The sequence below is a fragment of the Indicator indicator genome, chromosome 10, assembly GCF_027791375.1.
Source record: "Indicator indicator isolate 239-I01 chromosome 10, UM_Iind_1.1, whole genome shotgun sequence".
Taxonomy (NCBI): domain Eukaryota; kingdom Metazoa; phylum Chordata; class Aves; order Piciformes; family Indicatoridae; genus Indicator; species Indicator indicator.
Genome location: NC_072019.1, coordinates 6177329 through 6196728, shown reverse-complemented (window position 1 = coordinate 6196728; position 19400 = coordinate 6177329). Strand labels below are relative to the sequence as shown.

General features: G+C 38.6%; 1 protein-coding gene across 4 annotated transcripts in view; it reads right to left on the bottom strand.

The window, feature by feature from the left end:
- COL11A1 (collagen type XI alpha 1 chain) overlaps positions 1–19400 on the bottom strand; it is a 128049-nt gene that overhangs the window by 3454 nt on the left and 105195 nt on the right. For all 4 annotated transcript variants that reach the window (XM_054384208.1, XM_054384210.1, XM_054384207.1 and 1 more), the window contains 15 exons: positions 17846–17899; positions 17264–17371; positions 17021–17074; positions 16699–16752; positions 15650–15703; positions 9140–9193; positions 8660–8767; positions 8524–8577; positions 5670–5723; positions 4697–4804; positions 4095–4148; positions 3970–4005; positions 3814–3867; positions 2752–3001; positions 560–672 (listed from right to left, as the gene is read on the bottom strand). In XM_054384208.1, the coding sequence (XP_054240183.1) occupies positions 560–672; positions 2752–3001; positions 3814–3867; positions 3970–4005; positions 4095–4148; positions 4697–4804; positions 5670–5723; positions 8524–8577; positions 8660–8767; positions 9140–9193; positions 15650–15703; positions 16699–16752; positions 17021–17074; positions 17264–17371; positions 17846–17899 (1209 nt within the window). The remainder of the gene's footprint in view (positions 1–559; positions 673–2751; positions 3002–3813; positions 3868–3969; positions 4006–4094; positions 4149–4696; positions 4805–5669; positions 5724–8523; positions 8578–8659; positions 8768–9139; positions 9194–15649; positions 15704–16698; positions 16753–17020; positions 17075–17263; positions 17372–17845; positions 17900–19400) is intronic.

The following is a 19400-nucleotide window of genomic DNA, read 5'->3' as shown; positions in this document are numbered from 1 at the left end:
TTAAGATTCAGGTAAACTGCTCCAAATAAATTATTCCTGGGAAGAGTGTCTAAATAAAGAGTTTTCACTGTTGTTGATGCTGATGGATTTCTCTCATTTAGACAAGCTTTTAAGAAAGCCTTCCTTTACACCATATGCCCCAGAAAGGTAATTTATAACAAGTGGGGACACTGTTAACACCTAGTGTTTTATATGTACTTTGCACAAGTATAAATGAATAGATACAAATGAACTCACAAGGAAAAACATGGTAAGAATTTTGCTTTTGGTGGTCAAACACAGGATGATGCCCTTTGAACTGGCTGCACAGCTATGCTGCATTCTGAACTGTGGTGAAAGGTTACTAAGCAGGTGCATAGATTCCCTATCTAAGCCAAAGTGTGAAGGTGCTGGTTGCTTGCTCTGTACCATTTTCCCCACTTTGTTCAGATTTATGCAATTTCCAGTGTAGTCAGAAGGCAGATATAGGAAACGTGACAATGTCATGATCTGGTTCAGTTCAACTTTGCAACAGCACAGTAGGGTCTGGCAACAGCTGAGAACACAGTGTGGTACTTACTCCTTCAGATTTCTTATCTGGGTAGATGCAGGTTTCTCCACCTGCTGTGAAATTGCAGTATACTTTGAAGGAGTCTCCAGAACAGCCCTGGTTAGGATCAATCCAATATTCCCCTAAAACAAATGAGAAAATCCTTGACTTAGATAATGGAAATGGTATTTTGAAGATCTGTATTTTACTGGTACCTAATAGTCCTCCAAGTTTGTACCAAAGTTATTGTGTCTGAACAATGAGAAAGCAACCCCTTCTTTTCTGCTCTGTGATTTTTTGCAGTTGGTTATGAAAAGTAATGCAAAGATCTGTTTTTATCTGCATCCTGTTGCTTTTGTCTAATTTTACTTCTGGTTGAGACTATTGCAGGATACTGCTGAGATTTTGGAGGAACTGCAGAGACCTCAGTCTAGGGAAGGAAGGACTTTGTGTGAAACATACACTGCAGGTCTCAACAATTTGTCCATTTCCATATTTTAGCTAGAAGGTTAACTTGTACCTGTGGTGACAGCACTCTCAACAACAGAGCCGAAGCAGCCTTAGGCAGAAACAAGCTAGGACTTAGGTCAGAGAGCAAAATCTGAAGTAATTTGCATAAAAAGGTGGCCATACATGACTTGGTGAAGTTGCAGCTGCTCTAAGTACCTAAAGCTTCCTTTGAGAAGCATGGACCTCAAGCAAAGATGGTTTTTACTGCTGGGTTATGGAGCTGTAAGGCTAATGAAACTTCAGGCTGTTTTAGTTGTTAAAACCCTTTAACATGAGTCATTGACATGGTGGGAGAGGCAGTTAAAACTAGCATAAGGCTTCCTTAGTGTCTGGCATTGTAGTTTATAATTCAGGCCATACAGTGCTGGTGTTAACTAAGGCTGGGCACGAGAGACAGCCACAGTCAATCCAAGGTCCATTAAAAACCAGTGTCTGTAAAATCTACTATTCTAATTATAATGATGATTTCTGCGATGCAGGTCTTTATCTCCAGCTATTTTCACAGCAGGACAGCAAATGATTTTCTGACACTACTGTTCTAAACCAGTTTCAAGCAAATATGGGAGGTTTCAAAGAGAAATGAGTGCTGCCTTTTGAACGCAGTGCACGACAATGCATTTATGGTATTTAAAAATGCTATTGATGCAGGGCTGTGTTTGTTGAAAACAGTCTTTTCCACCTGTAGGTCTTATCCCTGGAGTGTTTTGTATTTTAATGAATCTATTTATTTATATTTTAACCGAAACAAGATTACATTTCTGTGAAGAAAGCTCCAAATAATAAACAACTGCCGGTAAATGCAGAAGGTGAATGCTTATAAAAACATTCATTATTATGGAGAGTACTGAATTGGAAACTATGTGCTTTTCATATAGCACACACACTGCTTAACTATTCCTCAAGGCAACCATCTGTTTTTATCTATCTAGAGTGAAAGCAATAAAATATTATTAAACTGTCAACATCTATTTTCCCTTCCATTTAAAACCAGAAAAATATTGCTTTGACCTTGGAAAAAATATCCATTGCAATAAAAAAATAGGAAAGGATGAATACTGAGTGAAGGCTGGCTTTCACTAAAGCTTTCCTAAGGGGCAATGTCAGGCAGGAAAAAAAAGAAGCCAACAAAGAATAATTAAATCTTCAGAGCACAGTGTCACGTTCATACTACTCTGCATTTGATTAAGCTACTACTTAGTAGCATTAAACAGTATCAGAAGCACCCACGTGTCTGTTTGCTGAGTGGTATAGAACAAATAATGGTCAGGCAGTAAACCAAATGATTGTTTCTAAGGGTAAAAGAAGAGTAAAGTTTGAGAGAGTCACAGTCAATAATAAATCTTACAATACCAATGCTGGTTGATATTATTATGCTAAGCTAAACTGTACAGCTCCTGAAATCATTCTTCTTTCTTTAAAAAGAAGCTATTAGCTATCCCAGCATGCTGTCATTGATGATTTTACTGTCCATTGATCTAAACAGCATCAGTCTTTCTTCCCTTTCCTGTTTGGGTAGTTCTGGAAATTCAAGGCTTGCCTTTCAAAACACTGTTTTTTATTTATCGCTGGAAAAAGTTTTAAATCTAAATCTAGATCAGGTTGTGCATTTAAAGAAGTTTGGCTTTTTCCAAGAGAACGTCTCTTACTTGATACCTGCACCAATGGGTTTAATGTCAGCCTTTTTTTGTCTTTGTCATGCAATATTGACATACCATCTGGGAAGTCTGGGTGGCAGAGTTGCAGGTCTTTGCAGGTTCGAGCTGGGTTATTCTGAGTGCCCATTGGATACTTCATATGCTCAATGTCTTGCTTTAGTGAATTCAGTGAGCCAAAAATCTCTTCCATGCCATCAGAATAATCCAGAATATTATCCCCAGCATCTGCTAACATGTAATCAGGAGATCTTCTTGTCTTTTTGGGTGACTGGATTGGCAGCGGCTGAATTACCTCACCTGGAGGACCCTGAGTGGAAAACAATTGATTGGTTACCTTTCCTGTTTGTTTTTCAGTTGCAGAAGCACACAGAGGAAGACCACAGAATGTGACTTGGAGATCCTTTGCATGGGCTTTCTCAAATTCTTTATTTTCTTCAGGTCTGTGCCTATGAGCTTTGAGTTACTTGCAGAAAAATAAGATTGCAGAAGGCCAAACCATTGTGGTGCTCTTCTCACCACATTGCTTTTGGGGGAAAAAGTGTGCTGGCCTTACATAAGTTAAGCGTGCAGGACTGACTTGGGATTGCCTGTTTATGCATAGCAATTCCCTCAAGCACAGGCATAGCCTTATGCCAGATGAAAACTTTGGATGTTTCCTATGAGAAATCTTTAAACTTGGAGTTTATAAAGCAATATTTCATTTAAAGAAATTGAAACACTTCATTCAGATTTGGACTGTTTTCATTTTAGATTGTTATGGTGTGAAAAACAAATAGTAGAAGCAGAAGAGTAGGGAAGGGGGAAACCATTATTATTCTATTTTCTGTGCTTCAGTATAGCACATCAAATAATTATTGCAAGGGGTTTTTTTGTGTGTGAAGGTTTTGTGGTTTTTTTCTTGATTGTTTGGAGTTTTTTTTAAGTTTCTCATGGCTTTTTCAGTGCAGACAATGCATTTCTGTGTCTGGTGAAACTGTGTTTCCTGAAAAATGAATTTTTAAACAGTCATTAATATTTTCCTTATCTGCAAGTTCAGAAATCCTGTTTTCTACCCATTTCGGAACTGAGTCTTGATGTGAGTGCAATGTGCATGCAAGTCAGATAAGAGTTGTTACTTACCGGAGGCCCAGGTGGACCAGGTAAGCCACTGTCACCCTTTTGACCAGCAGGACCCTACAAAGCAGTGAAAGAAATGCAATACTGACCATGCTATACAATGTGAAAAACAACATACACAAAAGTTAAGAACAAAAAGTATGGAGGAGAATTACTCACGCTGGATCCTTTGGAACCTTTTGGACCCTGGGGACCCTAAGGGCAAGAACACAGAACTATAGTTGGAGTGTATTCCATACATCATGGGAGCGTTTTGAAGAGGAGGACTGGATGAAATTACTTACAGGTAAACCAGGAGGACCAGGGGGCCCAAGGGGACCAGCAGGACCAGAAATTCCCTAAGAAAGAATACGGCAGTAAGTACAGAACTAAAGCATTCTAAATACTGGACTGGACTAGAGAATAGTCCTACTAAGCTTTCAGCCTTGACAGGTGTTCATTTAGGCCATTTGCTAGGGTCCAAAGTAGTTTGCAAGCGTAAAATATTATCTGACAGTCTGAATTGCTTGTCATTGTTACACTGTAGTACTTCTAGACATGACTGTGTTTCCTATCAGACTGGCTTGGAAACTTTGTTTTTTATGGCTAATAACTAGGAGAAAGGATACTTTGGGCAGTGCAGTTGATAATGAGATTGGTGCTGCTAGTTTTATTTCTTCATTAATTAGGTGTATGTATTGTCGTTGTCTTCTATGATCTTCTTTTTAGCTATTCAACTTAACTGTTTCTGTACAATGCTTGGGAAAGTTTTAACCTCTAGAAGGAGGTTAAACACCTCTGGGTGTTAAATGGTTTATAGCAACTTTGTCTCTCCAAAGAAAAATCTTGAGTATCTACTCTTTACATGTAGGGGGTGTGAAATATAGTACAAGTGTATTTTACTCACTGCATCACCCTTGGCTCCAGGGGATCCCTGTGGGCCAGGAAGACCCCTATCACCCTTTTCACCCTGTTCTCCTGGAGGTCCAATCAGACCGATCAAACCAGGATGTCCCTAAACAAGAGAGAAGAAAATAGAGTTAAAACTCAACAAAATAACTGTGCTTTGCAAACATGTAAATCAGAGCTTGCAAATGTCATCACTGCTGCTGCTAGTCAACAATCAACCTGACAACAAATGATTCTGAAAGCAGATTCGTTGTTGTTAGTTGGCCTTTTAGACTTGGAGGTGATTTGCAGGCTGTGACTGCCTGTTCAGTGAAAGAGATCCAAGTGTAATGTAGTCCCTGCTGAAACTGGTAGAGAAATAACAATACCCGTGGGTACCAATTTGATACCAACTTCCATGTTTAGATACTATAAACACATTACAGAGTTGCACATTCATTTCCACATGTAATGCTGTAGTATAAACAGCTGATCCAAGCACGCTATCAACACCTGGCATTCACAAGATCAAATCATATTCATGCCCCTTTCTCTATACAGTTCTCCAATGCACAACCAATCAATACATGGTTGGAACCGCATCAGGAAATACTTCCCCAGATGTCTCAGTCCATTATTTCACAATAAAGTGGTGCAGCTCTTAAATAGTTACATTTTGTTGTTTTAAAATAAAAACCTTGCCTAGTTTTTATTCTTTGCTTTGTTTTTGTAAACCCAACAACTCTTTATTTCAGTGTCTTTGGGAATTCCGTTGCACGGAAGCACTGTGTGGTCAGTAGACTGTCCCACAGGCAGTAGGCTTTGCCTTTCTATAGATCTCCAGGATATCAGATGTGATTTAAGACTTCACCATTACTACTAAGGCTATGGGAAGATGACTGATAGACACAGCCTTGCTTTCTCATACAGAAGCCCTGCTAGTTTTATACAGCCTTTCAGGCACAAAGGCACAAAGAATGAACAGAGTGTACCTTCTCTCCTTTGGAACCTGGGTCTCCTTTCAAGCCAGGCAAGCCAGGTGGACCCTAAAGAAATCAAGGGAATTAATGTTAAAATCATTTTTAACATACTGCACAGGTCATGTTTCCTTGAAATATTATTAAAGGCAGTGAAAGTCAAAGTACAGAGTCCTTCACTTGTGGATGGCTGTGACTGAGGGCATGTGATTTAGGGCCCAAGATGAAGGTGAAGTGTACATTTAAAAAGGTGCAATAAAACTGCTGTAGCATTTAAAGCCATGAAAGGTTGGATGATTAGGAATCTATGAAGCAGAGGGTCAACTACATTCAAAACATCCAGTGAAGCAAGTGGTATTTTAAAACATAGTCAAATATGTTTTTGTTGATTATCCTAATTTTGCTTATGGTTCCATAATGTAACTTCCATTATTGCTCCCAACTTAATTGTCGAACCTTTTTCAGACCTTTATTTCACAACACAGTGGAATGTATCCCCTTAATTTGTTTTCTTTCAGTTTACTATAGCTCAGTAAGACTACAGCAGAATATAAATCAGGTTACTTAAAATAACTGCTCCTCAATATTGGTTTGTTGGAGGACAACCTCCTATTTTGTTTTAGCACTCAAGGCATTGTCTTGGGATTATGGTTTCCTTGACTTGCCACCAGAAATTTCTATATGACCATGAATAATGCATTTAAATCTCGATTTTATAAATATTCAAGTCCTTTCCACTCAACTTTGCTTAGTGCAATCTCAGTGTGCTGGCTCCATTGACATGTACAAGTTTATGGCTCTTTGTCACTTCTGTGAATGTGATTAGTTACACAAATTACCACAGTTTTGCAATGCTACTCTGGGCAATCCTAAATGCTTTTAGGAATTGCCTTAGTCTCTTTGGGCCTCCACTCCTCATTTGCTGATAGGAATAATACCCCTACATTACAGAGATGTTAAACCAATACCTTTTTAGGTGCTTACACAGTTAACATCAGCTGACTTTGTATTTATAAGCCCTCCTTTCTGCAGCACAGTAGGAACATATGCTACATGTGAACTTGGTAGGAAATACTCTTTATTCTAAATCTTGTATGTAGTCATCTCTAAACAGAACTCCTGGGGCAGGAGACAGAGCTGGGAACAAGCAACACAGGGTCAGTGGAACCATTCTACAAGCCCTTCCATATTTCTGGAATGGGTGTGGGGAAGGAACAAGTTCTGCACAGTGAGGGTAGTGGAACACTGGAACAGGTTGCCTGGGGAGGTGGTTGGGGTCCTGTCCCTGCAGAGATTTAAGGCGAGGCTTGACAGGGCTCTGGGCAACTTGATGTAGTTGAGGATGTCCCTGCTGACTGCAGAGGACGTTGGACTAGATGACCTTTGGAGGTCCCTTCAAGCCCAGACCATTCTGTGATGTGTGTGATTCCTTTTTTTCAGGTGGTTGCAATATAAGCTAGTACTTAGAAAATCTATTGTAAAACTGCACTGCAGTCTTTCTACCTGGGAAACCACTGTTCAGGACAAACACATTCACACAGATAGGTCCTTAATTTCTGCACATCCCTTGTGAAAACCACTGAATAATCTTGGTTATATAACCTGACACAAACTTCCTCCCCCTGACCCTGCTTTTATAGTCTGTATTTGGCTTGTAAGACCAATCCATTAAATACGCTATTTAATTAATAGTCAAAAATAGAGCTCAGTAGATGGCATAGAGAAAGGATTACATACAAAGCATGTTAAAATTTCCTTGGTTTTTTTTTCCTTAATCCATTCTTTTCTCCTTGTTATGTTTTTTTAATAATTATGTTAACCCTTATTTATAATTTTAGAAGCATTTTGAGTGCTATGAGAAACCTTCTGAGATTCGTAAGAATGGCAGTGCTGGTTTTGTGTAACTGGCATAGGATGAGGTGAAAAATGCAGGCCATACAATGTGTATGCAAGGCATTTTTTTCTCAGAGGCTATTCATCTTACACATTAGGCACAGAGCTGCTAGGCTAAGTCAGTATCTTCTCACTACCACTCTCCTGCTGGCAGTGGACATCTGTGAAGTGATGATAGGGTAGCAGTAGCAAGTGACCTTTTCAACCTGGCACAGAATCAGAAGTGCCATAGCACTTCACATTCAAAGTATTATTCAGTGCGTATCCTTCCCATCTTTACTTCAGGATGCCATTAGATGCAAAAGCCTAAGCAAATACATAATTCATGAATGAAAAGTGAAATTTCTAAGCTTTTGGAATATAGAATCAGACACTTTCACCTGCAGTGTGTTGTGCTCTACTGCAAATCTGCTTTCATATTCTTCTCCAGCTAACAGGAAGGAAAGGAGGGTGATCTGACCTCAGCAAGCTCTACATACAAACTTTACTATCTCAAAATCCAGCACACAGTTTCAGTTGCAGTTCTTTCTCTAAGGAATAGGTATGATTGAAACTTTGACCCTATGAAGAATGTTTTCCTACACTAGCAGTCATTAAAAATCAGTGGACGTACACAATTTACCACTGCTAAGGAAAAAAAATGACTTTAAGGTATTAAGTTTTGCTGATGTGAGGACAGAAGTAGGTTTTTAGACTGTAAACCTCATTATTTTTCATTTTATTCAGGGCTTTTCAAGAATCTGGTTTTACACAGCCTTATTCCACTTTTTATTTGGTATAACTTAACAGCGTTTAGCACAGCTGCCTGCTGAAATAAAGCAGCAAAATCAGCAGGCAGTTGTGTGTAAGATTTTAGCAGCAGAGAAGCACAGTGACTTTGTGCTAAGAGCTGCCTTGTACATTCATATTTGCTGTGAATGCACAGGCACGATAATGATGCATTTTCTGTTTGGACACTGAAGGGAAAGCTACTCACCAGAGGCCCAGGAGGGCCATCCTGACCTGGTGCTCCAGGCAGACCTTGTTCTCCCTAGAGAAAACACAAAGCTTACTTTACCAGAGGACATACAAGAAATGCAACATTTAACATAGTACATGCTCTGCTTGCTTACCACTGGGCCAGGAATGCCCCGGAGACCCTCTGGGCCAGGTTTTCCTGCAGGTCCCTGTGGACCAACTGGACCTGTTTTTCCAGGGGCCCCTTCTGCACCAGGTTCACCCTAGGAAGAAGATAAGCAAATAGGTGAGAGGAAGAGCTGACCAAGCATGTCACTGTAGAGATATAGAAGCTGAAAAGTGAGAGAAAAGTTTCCCCTACTTGGTTTGTTAAACACAGAAGATGATTTTCTGAGCAAGATGCTGATAGCTTCCTATAAAGCTGTGGTGCCAGCAGAGCCTGCTCAGCTTGCTCTGCCACAATGGGCCTGTACTGCTTGGAGTCCACCAGGTACTACATAATGTATTCATTTGGATTTGACAGCTTGTCTATTATTACTTTGCTAAATTTCACACTCAGTGCATTGTAAGCATTATTTTTTATTTATATACAGCTTACATTTCCATGCTCAAAAAAAAAAAAAAATCTGTATTACCTTTGCCCCTTTTTCACCTTGTCTGCCTTCAGCACCAGTTGCTCCAGGAGGTCCCTGTAAAACATGAAGTATGAGCTCATAATCTCATTTCAAAAATATTATCAGTGAAAAAATTCTGAGAGTGCAAGTTCCTCTGTATTGGTAAGTAGTTAAAAGAGGATATTACGTTGCTTTACTGACATTTTGTTCACAGGATAAAAATCCCAATTGGTCATATCATCCCTTTTCTCCTTTACAAAATTTTCTGGGTTTTTAGAATATCTAAAAGAATATCCATCACCTAATACTTCTGATATGAAAAAAGAGAAATATCTTGGGGAAAATAATCAAAATGGGATATAAAAGGAAAATAACAATAATACTTTACGCTATGCACTAATAATACTATACACATGTGCAGTAGCACTCTTAAAGGTGCCTTACATTGGCTTCAGTCTCTTCACTGTAGTTTATCCAGTGATTCCCATGGGGCTGTCACCCTGTGCAGCAGCATAGAATGGCACAGACTGCTTTATTCTCAAACTCAGGGATGAGCTCAGCAAGCCTTTTGATTACATTTAGCCAAAACCTGATTGATGCCTTAACATTATCCAGTAAATATGAAAGGAAGAAAATAATAAATCACATGACTAGAGGCTGTAAGGAATGAAACAGACACACCAGCTACGAAGAGCCTTTGGCATCACCTCCCTGCATTGCTCTACAGAAGCTCTGTTTGACTAAGAAGATACAAGGTAGAACTGCAGAAGGATGTAGAGATAAGGTTGAGGTGAAGACCACAAAACAGGAAATTGCAGTCAGCTGGCAGCTGATTTCATTGTTTTTAATTTTTTTAGGGTTTCAGTGGAAAATGAGTTCTTTTTCTTTCTCTCCCAAAATATCCAGGGCTGCTTTTTTGGTCAGGGAATTAATGTGTATAGCTTCAGTTACGAACAGAAGTGGTATGCAGAATCTCATGTAGTCTTCTGAAAATGTTTCTCTTGTTTCTCTTAGTTCAGAAAAGATGCACTCAAGATAATGGACAAAGTATCTTCCTACAAGGTTCATTTTCAGCCTGGGAAATATCTTTATTGCAAGTAGCTACTTCTTGCCAACTAATGAGGAGCTTAAAGCAAAAGGAAAGCAAAGTGACCATGATCAAAGACAAGGTGATTTTCTATATCTATAAAACTCTCTGCCAAAGATTCATCTGTTCATTAATTCAACAAGCAGTTTGTTACGTAGAAATTATAAAAAAACCCACAAACCTGTTCTAAGGACCAGCAACAAGAAAAATTCTATCACTGACATTTATTTACTACTTTTTACTTCATAACAACACAGAAATGCAGGTCCCTAAAGCCTGCAGGTAAGAATTCTCTTGTAGTCAGACATCTGCCTGTGTGCTTTGTGAGCACAGGGCTTTAGAACAGAGCTTGACCTAACAGCAATTTTTCATACTAGAGCTGAATTTAGCCCAAACTTTTTATAGCCTGATATACTTCACCATTCACTACTACTGGCAGATACCTCGAGCAACTCCACCAGTTTTAGTTTAATTGCTGGAAATGTATATTCATTTCATAATTATTTACATATTTATAGTAAGATAATTAATAATTATTATTTTTTCCTCTGAAATTAAGCTTTCTGTGGGGTGGAACTGTATATGTGCAGCACTGCATGAACCTTTTGGACAACAGAGATAGTTCAGGCTTTCCATCAAAGGTAATTCAAAATGAACTGAATTACCTACAGTGGACTTAGGTATTTTTAAAGAGCTGTAAGTGGTAAATGACTTTTACCTCTTGAAAATACAGAGACGCTAAAAAGCCCTGGGCAGCATGGTCCAATTGCTGATTCTTTAAATAGAAATAATAATTTCAATCACTACTGTTCTAATAATAATCTCTGGTGCATATACCCCTTTGTACAGGTTGTGGTTGGTTGGGTGGATTGCTGTTTGCAGGTATATAAACAAATCAGGAACGTTTTAGAAACAGGACTCATTTTTCTTAAGTGAATAAATCTAGGTGCCAATTGTCTTTACTGCTTTGGAAGTTCTTGCACTCCAGTTCCCATATGGATTAATCTTCCCTAAGAAACTGAAAAGAGTTGAGTTTGCATTTGAGAAATAGGTTCTCTGCATAATCTGGAAATGCAGCTGCAGCATGAATTAGCAGGGCTAAGCCCACTGTGATTGCTAAATTACAAATACAATGAGTCAGGATTGCTGAACAAAGGAGGTGCATTCATTAGCAAACAGTGCCAAAGCTGTGCCAAGTGCAGAGCAGCTAAATGAACTGCTCTTTCTGACAGGCTGGGATTGCTGGCATGGCACAGATGCTGCTTCTGCAAAGACTGCTAATTACTATTTATCTTGCCTTCCTACGCTTGAGTTGTTGGAGTGTCTGGTAAATTTTAACTGACAGAGAGGATCTCAATAACAATAATCTTAAGTTAAGGCATGGTTCCTCAGCCTCACCACCCCAGCTACCATGATGACTTTTATGTTCATTACACTTTAAGCTAGACGTATTGCCTGAGAGGTTTTATGCAGAGTTGAGGAGTCAAAAGAGCTCATATGGAAAAGACCTTGTCCTCAAGTTTTTGGAGGACATTTCTATCTGCTCTTCTGTATGCTATAATTTCATTAAAACTGTCATTTACAGCTGTGTGTCATCTGACTTAAAATTTCCAACACAGAAAACCATGACCATATCTTATTAGTCTGTTGAGATATGAACCTGTTATTGTTAGGTGTTCTTTCCATTTGCAGTTAGGAGAGAAAATAATTTTATTTTTTACTTGGTGTCTGTACCCTGCTGATGCAGCATGATGCTGTAGCCAAAATGGAAGAAAACCTCCTTCATAGGAACACTTCCTTTTTTCCTACATCATTCCACATTGTATATAAAGGCAAATAACCAAATAAACTTCTGTTTCTCAAGTTAGAAACTAGCTTTGCTGCAGTATTGAGGTGTTCTTTGACTGAAAGCAGGCAGTGTGCCATCCAGTTGAGAACAAAAGTGTATCCTAAATCCAAGCACTTCTAGACTGATACAGGGAGCCTTAAGCATATGGGATCTACACATCTAACTGACTCCAATAAAAGGGAATGGCCAAACGGCAGAGAACACAACTTCGCACACTGAAAGGTTAAGAGGAAAAGAAGCAAGAAGTACTGTCTACCTTGATTTGTATTGATTAAGTATCTTGTGTGGTTTAAGAATGGATGTTTTCTTGTGCCTTTTTCTCATGCTATTTTTAACATTTGTCAGGTAGAAATTAATGAAATCAAACTAGAGATGTTGTCCAGTACTGCATGGCCAAAAAAAAAACCCACCAAAAAACCCCCAACAAAGTCCCAGAAACATGAGCAAAGAATTAAGTTTCAGAAAATAATAGTAACACAGACAGAGAAGTTTGGATGGCAATATTACAAATGTTTAACATGCATAGAAAAGGAAAAGGATTGGAAGAGGAGTTCCTAATCCCAAAGCTGTGCTAAACTACACATCTGCTCAGCCTGGAATGTAATATACATACATTGTACACAATCTAGGCTGATTTACTTAGTGGAGAACTCAAGGCATGTAATGATGGAAAGCCCACAGTGCAAAGAAGAAGCACTGATGAAAAGCAGCCAAGTCAGAAAGAACTGGCAAGGCTTGAATTGTGTACTGCATAGCTGAGAAGTCATCAGTGACCTGCTGTGAAGGACCTCTCCCAAAAAGCCAGTTGTGCTGGATACTGTTATAGATGTGAAGGGAGTACAGCAGCCAGTAACCTACTACCCATTCTGCCAAGCCTCTGATGTCTTGATCTGGCAAGATACCAATTGGAACAAATGCTTATTTCCTACTGAATCTGTACACCATGTTGAATTCAGCAGATGAGGGAAGCTGATCAACTTTCCCCGTGGCTATAAGAGATTTCTTTAAATAGAGTAAGGTGACTTCACATTTTCTGAAACGCTCTATTGAACTGCTGCTGAGCATCCTTCAGAAAGATGCCATCAACCTGTTAGCAGTGGCCAGGCACGATGCTAACCTTAACACTATCATACTGTAGGTGAATTGCTCACATTTTTATGTTCTTTGTATGAAAGAACATTTTATATATATATATATGAAAATATGTAGCATATATATGTGTATATATATAATATGTAATATACATATGTATATATAACATATATTTCACCACGGATAACTTTATTTTCTTCTTGACTTCAATACCAATTATGACATGCTTTTACTTTACACTACTCTCATTCTGCTGTAAGTATTCCATTAGCTGACTATTTCTGCCTAAGAAAGAGCAGCAAATGCTTCTGAGGATATTCCACTTCTTTTAGGACTATATCCTTCCTGGGGGTTTTCAAGTATAAGACAGATTTTTGAAACCAATGGAAATATGTTTTCTCCAAATACTTCCAACATTGACTCCTATATTTTTGTTGTTAATATAAACTCTTAATTAAATGTTTTAAACCAAGACAGAATTTGGACTATCCAAGTCAAGCAAAGTGTATATTTTTGTGTAAAAGAAATATTGAGCATAGTCTTTTATTTCATTAACAAGATACTCTTTAAAATAATGCTTTAGTTCATTATAGGGCATTGTATCATTGAATCAGAACCCAGACTTTAGTCAATACTAAACTAGTCCCTGAGAGTGTCATTCAGTAACATTTTTACATCAGTTGGTGGTGAGGGTCTTTGTTAGTGGTCAAAATCACTCCAGCTATGTTTCCCTTGCTAGGTTTGCTAGCTGTAATTTTATAAACAGTGTGTGCACAAATCTATGTGAGATTTGCACACACAATGACTTTGTGATTGCTTGCACTGTAACTACAGAGATATATGAAACTTTATGAACATGCATTTATCTGATCTGGTGCATGCACAGATCATTTCAGAAGTCAGGATCTGAAAAACGTTAATTATGATTTAATGAAAGTATTAACACCCTTTAAGGTTCTTGTAAGTCACTAAGTTTTGCCATTTTTAGATGATGTTTTTGGCTTATAAATAAATATATTTAATCATTCATCTGAACAGAGGAGTTCATTTTGTAGACAGGTTAGTCTCTCCCTTTTCAAACTGAATGTATTTGTGGTATTAGCACCTCCTGAAAGGCAGTTGTCATAGAATCATAGAATCAAGAAGGCTGGAAGAGACCTCAAAGATCATCGAGTCCAATCTGTCACCCTAAACCTCATGACTATCATAGAATCATAGAATCAAGAAGGCTGGTAATATTTTATTGGAAGAGCAACTGCTAGGTCTGAAAAGCACATTTTGTGGATGCTCTCATGATCCTTTTTTTTTTAATGCACAGGTTTTAAGGTTTTAACCTTTTATTTTGATTTAGACTTGATCTAAATGATGAGGAACCAGTGAACTTTATGTGTATGTGTTCATACTGCCAGCAAAGCACGAAGCTCTCAATCTTCTGCTGTTCCTCTCTGGTGTAATAATCCAGCACAGACTGTCTACAAGCTTGCAACAAAGCTACAAAACCTCTTCTCCAGAATTCAGGAATAGGATTACTTGGCAATGTTTGGCCATACATTTTTCCTAACCTGGAACCATGTCAAACCACACGGGACATGGTATTTGTGTTTCCAAAGTGGTTTCTTTGTCCATGTACAATCAGATGCAGTGCATCTAACCTGTTAGGATGAGCTACTGCCTTTCTGTGTAATAAAGCAGGAAGTACTAATCTGATGTCAAACGTACTAATATACAGTCGAGCCATATTTCAGTTCTAGTGATGAGGTTGCTAATGCTACCATAATCTTTCACAGTATTATAGATGTTGTGCAGGTTCATGGAGCAAATAGATTATTCTGTAAACCAGATAAGCTAATTAGGCTTGCCAGGTCACTCAAGCCTTTGTTAAATGGCTCTCAGCTAATGATACCACCTCCCTTGGGTTTTAAAGTGTACAAACGGCATCTAATTGCTCTCTGAAGCAGACCTAAAGGTTGATGCATCTACCACAGTTCTGTAAGTGTACCATTATTTACTGGTTTTGATTAGCTACATTTGTAAAGCTTGTGAAGCTTCAAAGACTTTAACAGTCATGGAATGGTTTCAGAAGTCACAGCATCAGCCTGTTAATTTGCACGCAGAGAGGATTTCAGAGACCAAAGACACCAAAGCAGACACAGTCTTCCTGCTGCCTGCCAGCAGTCATGTGCCTCAGAGTGATGTCCTGTATTGCTCAGCATCACTCACTCCTGTCAGCAGACAGAATTCAGCACACATTGAACTCACTTGGTTGAAAATAAAAGCCTCATTTCTAGATAAGGAAATGCAGGTTTTGTTCCCATGTTTCGTGTAACCCTGCTAAAGGGTTTTCTCTGCTGTTTCTGTTTTTTCATTTTTCCCATACGCTAATTAGAAGACACTTCAAACATCACATATGAGTGTCACAACATGGAAAACAAGTAGCTGAAATAATCTAGAATATATTGTCTCTGATAGAAACATGTGCAAGAGAAAACAAGAAGTTACTTACTCTTTTTCCAGGTGGACCAGGTGGGCCAGCTTCACCTGAAGGACCTGGTGGACCCTGCAGTGGCAAATGGTAAGATCAGTGGTAACAAAGGATAAAGTTATTCTCTTTAGTAAGTGCAATGTGTTGGCCCCACTCAATGAACAGAAAGTAAGTCCCATTAACACACCCAGTGAAGTCTCCTTGCATTTTCAACAAATCTTTCGTTAGGGTGATCTTTTGCAAATTTTTAATAGCTTTGGTTACTGTGCAAAATGCAATCATTCTTTCTCTTCCTGTTTGCAAGAAAACGTTTCTGAAGGAGGCTGCACAGAAGTAACCTGTGGTCCTAGCCTGCTGTCTAACTCCGTGAAGAAGATTTTTTGCTTTCTCTGGTGCTGAAGTCATCACTTTTGGCTAAAATTTTCCACTGACTTCTGTGAGTTAGCTACTCTGGGGCTGGCTTTCTCTTGAAAAATCTTTTGTGCATTGATAACCATTTGGCTTGGTCAATCTTGTTCAGTGCACCAGCATTTCCAGTTTTTGAACTACACAGTATAGGATAATTCCCTGACAAGCAGAACTTCCAGAGCTAGGAAGAGACTTTCCAAAATGGAAGCCCTTTTTGCAATAAAAAACAAAAATTAAATTAATGACGTTTTATTATGGGAATCTTTGATTATTAATACAGGTATTGCTCAGATACATCTTAACTTTCTTAAAGTAGAAACATCAGGATTTTGCTTCATGTCACCAGGTCCAGCTAATGATGATTAATTTGATGCAGCATTCCTTTCTTATGCTCACAGTTGCTCCATTTTTAATGGTGCTCAGCAGCTCCAGCACAAATCCTTAACACATAATTTGTTTCTACTGCATGATTTGTTTCTACTGCTGTTGCTGCTGATTGTTACTGTAATATGGACAGCTCTACCTCTGCAAGGTAGACATTTTTTACTGTAACAGAAAGATGACTTTGAAAAGATTTATAAGAGTATGAATGTATTGAAAAGATACTTTCTTAGCATAGAAAAGTACATGCAGCTAAAATTAAAATGACAGGAACAACTCACAGGTTGACCAGGATCACCATCTTCACCCTTCTCTCCACCAACACCATCTTGACCCTATAGAATTCACAGGAAAACAAACAAAATACAAAATTTAGCTCAGTTAAGTAATTTGATCTCATCTATGAATGTAAGAGCAGTGGTTTTCTACAGATCATGTTCCTAAGGACACTTGTTTGCAAAACTTTGTCAAGTATTCTAAACCTGTTTTCAAACCTTAAGACACACATGAACAGAAAAGCAACGATCTGACAGTGAAGACCTCATTCCCAAGACAGGGAAACCAAGAGTGGGACCTAAAACTGTTTTTTTTAAACATACTTACAGCTGGACCAGGCTCCCCAGGAGGACCAGGATCACCAGGAAAACCAACTGGGCCCTGGATAAAGCAAGGGAAAAAAAAGGTAATGTGTCATCTGTTGACAAGCAGGAAGCAATGTGCACCAATATTTTGTGAAGCAGATAATGAATTTAGTTCAAATGTCAAAAATGATAGATAGTTCTATATGTAGCACAACTTCAGCAGTGCTTCACAGTGCTTTGTGTTAAAATTACTAAGCTCACTTACTGGGTTACCCTTAGGTCCATCATCACCTGGAGGTCCTTTTGCACCTGGTGGTCCAGCTGCTCCAGGTGGACCAGCCTCACCTTTTTCTCCCCTTTCACCTTTTGGACCCTGTAGAAAACATGAACACAAAAATGCCATCTGGAAATTGAATGGCTAAAAACAGATTACAATGGCAAACGTGTTTCAGACCTGGGCAGCGTTACTCCTGAATAAATGCTGGCATGTGAATGGGAAATTGGGATCTTAACCTCCCATTGGAAACCTGTGAACCTTGGCTGAGTGCCAACATCTGCACCCAGTTAGCATTAATGAACTGACTTCAGAGAGAAAAACATGCATGGTAAAGACAACACTTCTGGAAGGAAAAAAAGGAAGTCTTCAGCTTTGTCTGCTAGCTGTTAGCACAAGAAGGAGAGATAATTATACAGAAACAAATTGCATTGCAAAGTTCTTCACTGAGAATGTAAAGAACACACACAAACACACCAGTGATCTGATGAAATGCTTTCTGAAGTAAGCACTGCCAGATACAGTATTGCACCATAACAAAGGTTAATAAGAAGACTAGACTAAAATACTCACAGTTGTTCCAGATTCTCCAGGCGGTCCAGGGTTACCAGCTTCTCCAGGTTCACCCTGTAGATGTGTGAGGATGAATTGGTAAGTCATTAGGGAGAATATTGATTTCTTTCTGTTATTACATGATTTTCTCATGCTTGTCCATGTGAACAGCTTACAAAACCTGTCTTTTATTTGGGCTGCCTAAAGGGGGTTTTGTTACATAGGGTTTTGTAGAACTGAAATCTGACATTTTAGAGACAATGTATCAAACAAAGCTTTTCTTGAGCTAAGGAAGACTGGCTTTCCCTCCGAGCTTTGGATGATATTCCACTTTAATTATCCCATATAGGGCAAATTTCCTGTTTGTCATCTCCCTTTCTAGCCACAGAAAGGCCAAAGAGGTATATGGACTATATATGTTTTTTTCCTCTAGAAGCCACATTTTGCCAGGAAGCAAGTTTCTGCAAAAAAGAAAATACTAATTAGAAATTAATGTCAGTGGAGTGAAGATTTATTGCTATGGTTACTGTTAGAAGAAAAAACTTACATAAAACCTCCCAGTATTGCTAAAATAATAGCATAAGAGTAAAACTTTCACCACAGTTCACAGAGATGTTGACTCTGCATTTACTGGTGCTGTGAATTGTTTAGTAAAGCAGATGGCTTTGAAGATAACACTATATGAAGAAGTCAGAGATTATACAGATGAAGATTGACGTCAACTCAGTCTCTTTTGGAGCTAACACCATGTATTAGCTCAAGAACTGTCTTTGAAATTGCTCATTTTAAACTTTGGTTATGACTGATTATTTTCTAGCTTAGTGGTCTGATAAATAAACCTTTATAGAAAACTACTCTGTTAGTAGAATATTTAGCTATTAGCAGCACAGACACACAAATCTGTGAAAGGATAACAGGATCTGCTTTGTGACTGTCACGGAGTGCTGAGCTAAAAATGCTATTTTTATTCCATAGGATTTCTCAATGTAACTGCTAATGGGAGGATTTCCCACCCCAGAGATACTCTTTTCCAAACCAAATGAACTTTGCCCATACACAAAAGTACTTCAGTGCTGAAAATACTTTTCACCCAATTCTTCCTCCCGAACTCACAGTGAGATTGGGCATAAATTTGTGCATCCTTCCCATCCTGTATGACCTGCACGCCCTTCTTCAGCCCATGACAATTCAACTAATGCGAGACGCATAGCTGTCATTCCCATGTGGGCAGTATGAAAGCATAAATCTTACAATGTTAACTTTAAGCAAGTCTTGCATTGTAGGTATTGAACTTTTTTCATAGAGGCTAATGGCAGCATAGTGGCCCCCCTGGGACCAGAGTTTTTCCCCATGTATTTATTACATTAGATGAATGGAAGAAGATTGGAGCAGCCAAATGAATTCCAGAAGAGGATAATTAACAGATAACTACAATTTTGCCAGCAGTATTAAAATGTCCTTTAAAAAGGGCACTTTTAAAGGATGAATTTGCCTTTAGAAACTGTAGTATGTTTTATTAGACATACTTAAATTTGTAGTAATCTTAAAAATTAATGATCTCTTTCAGTTTTTCATG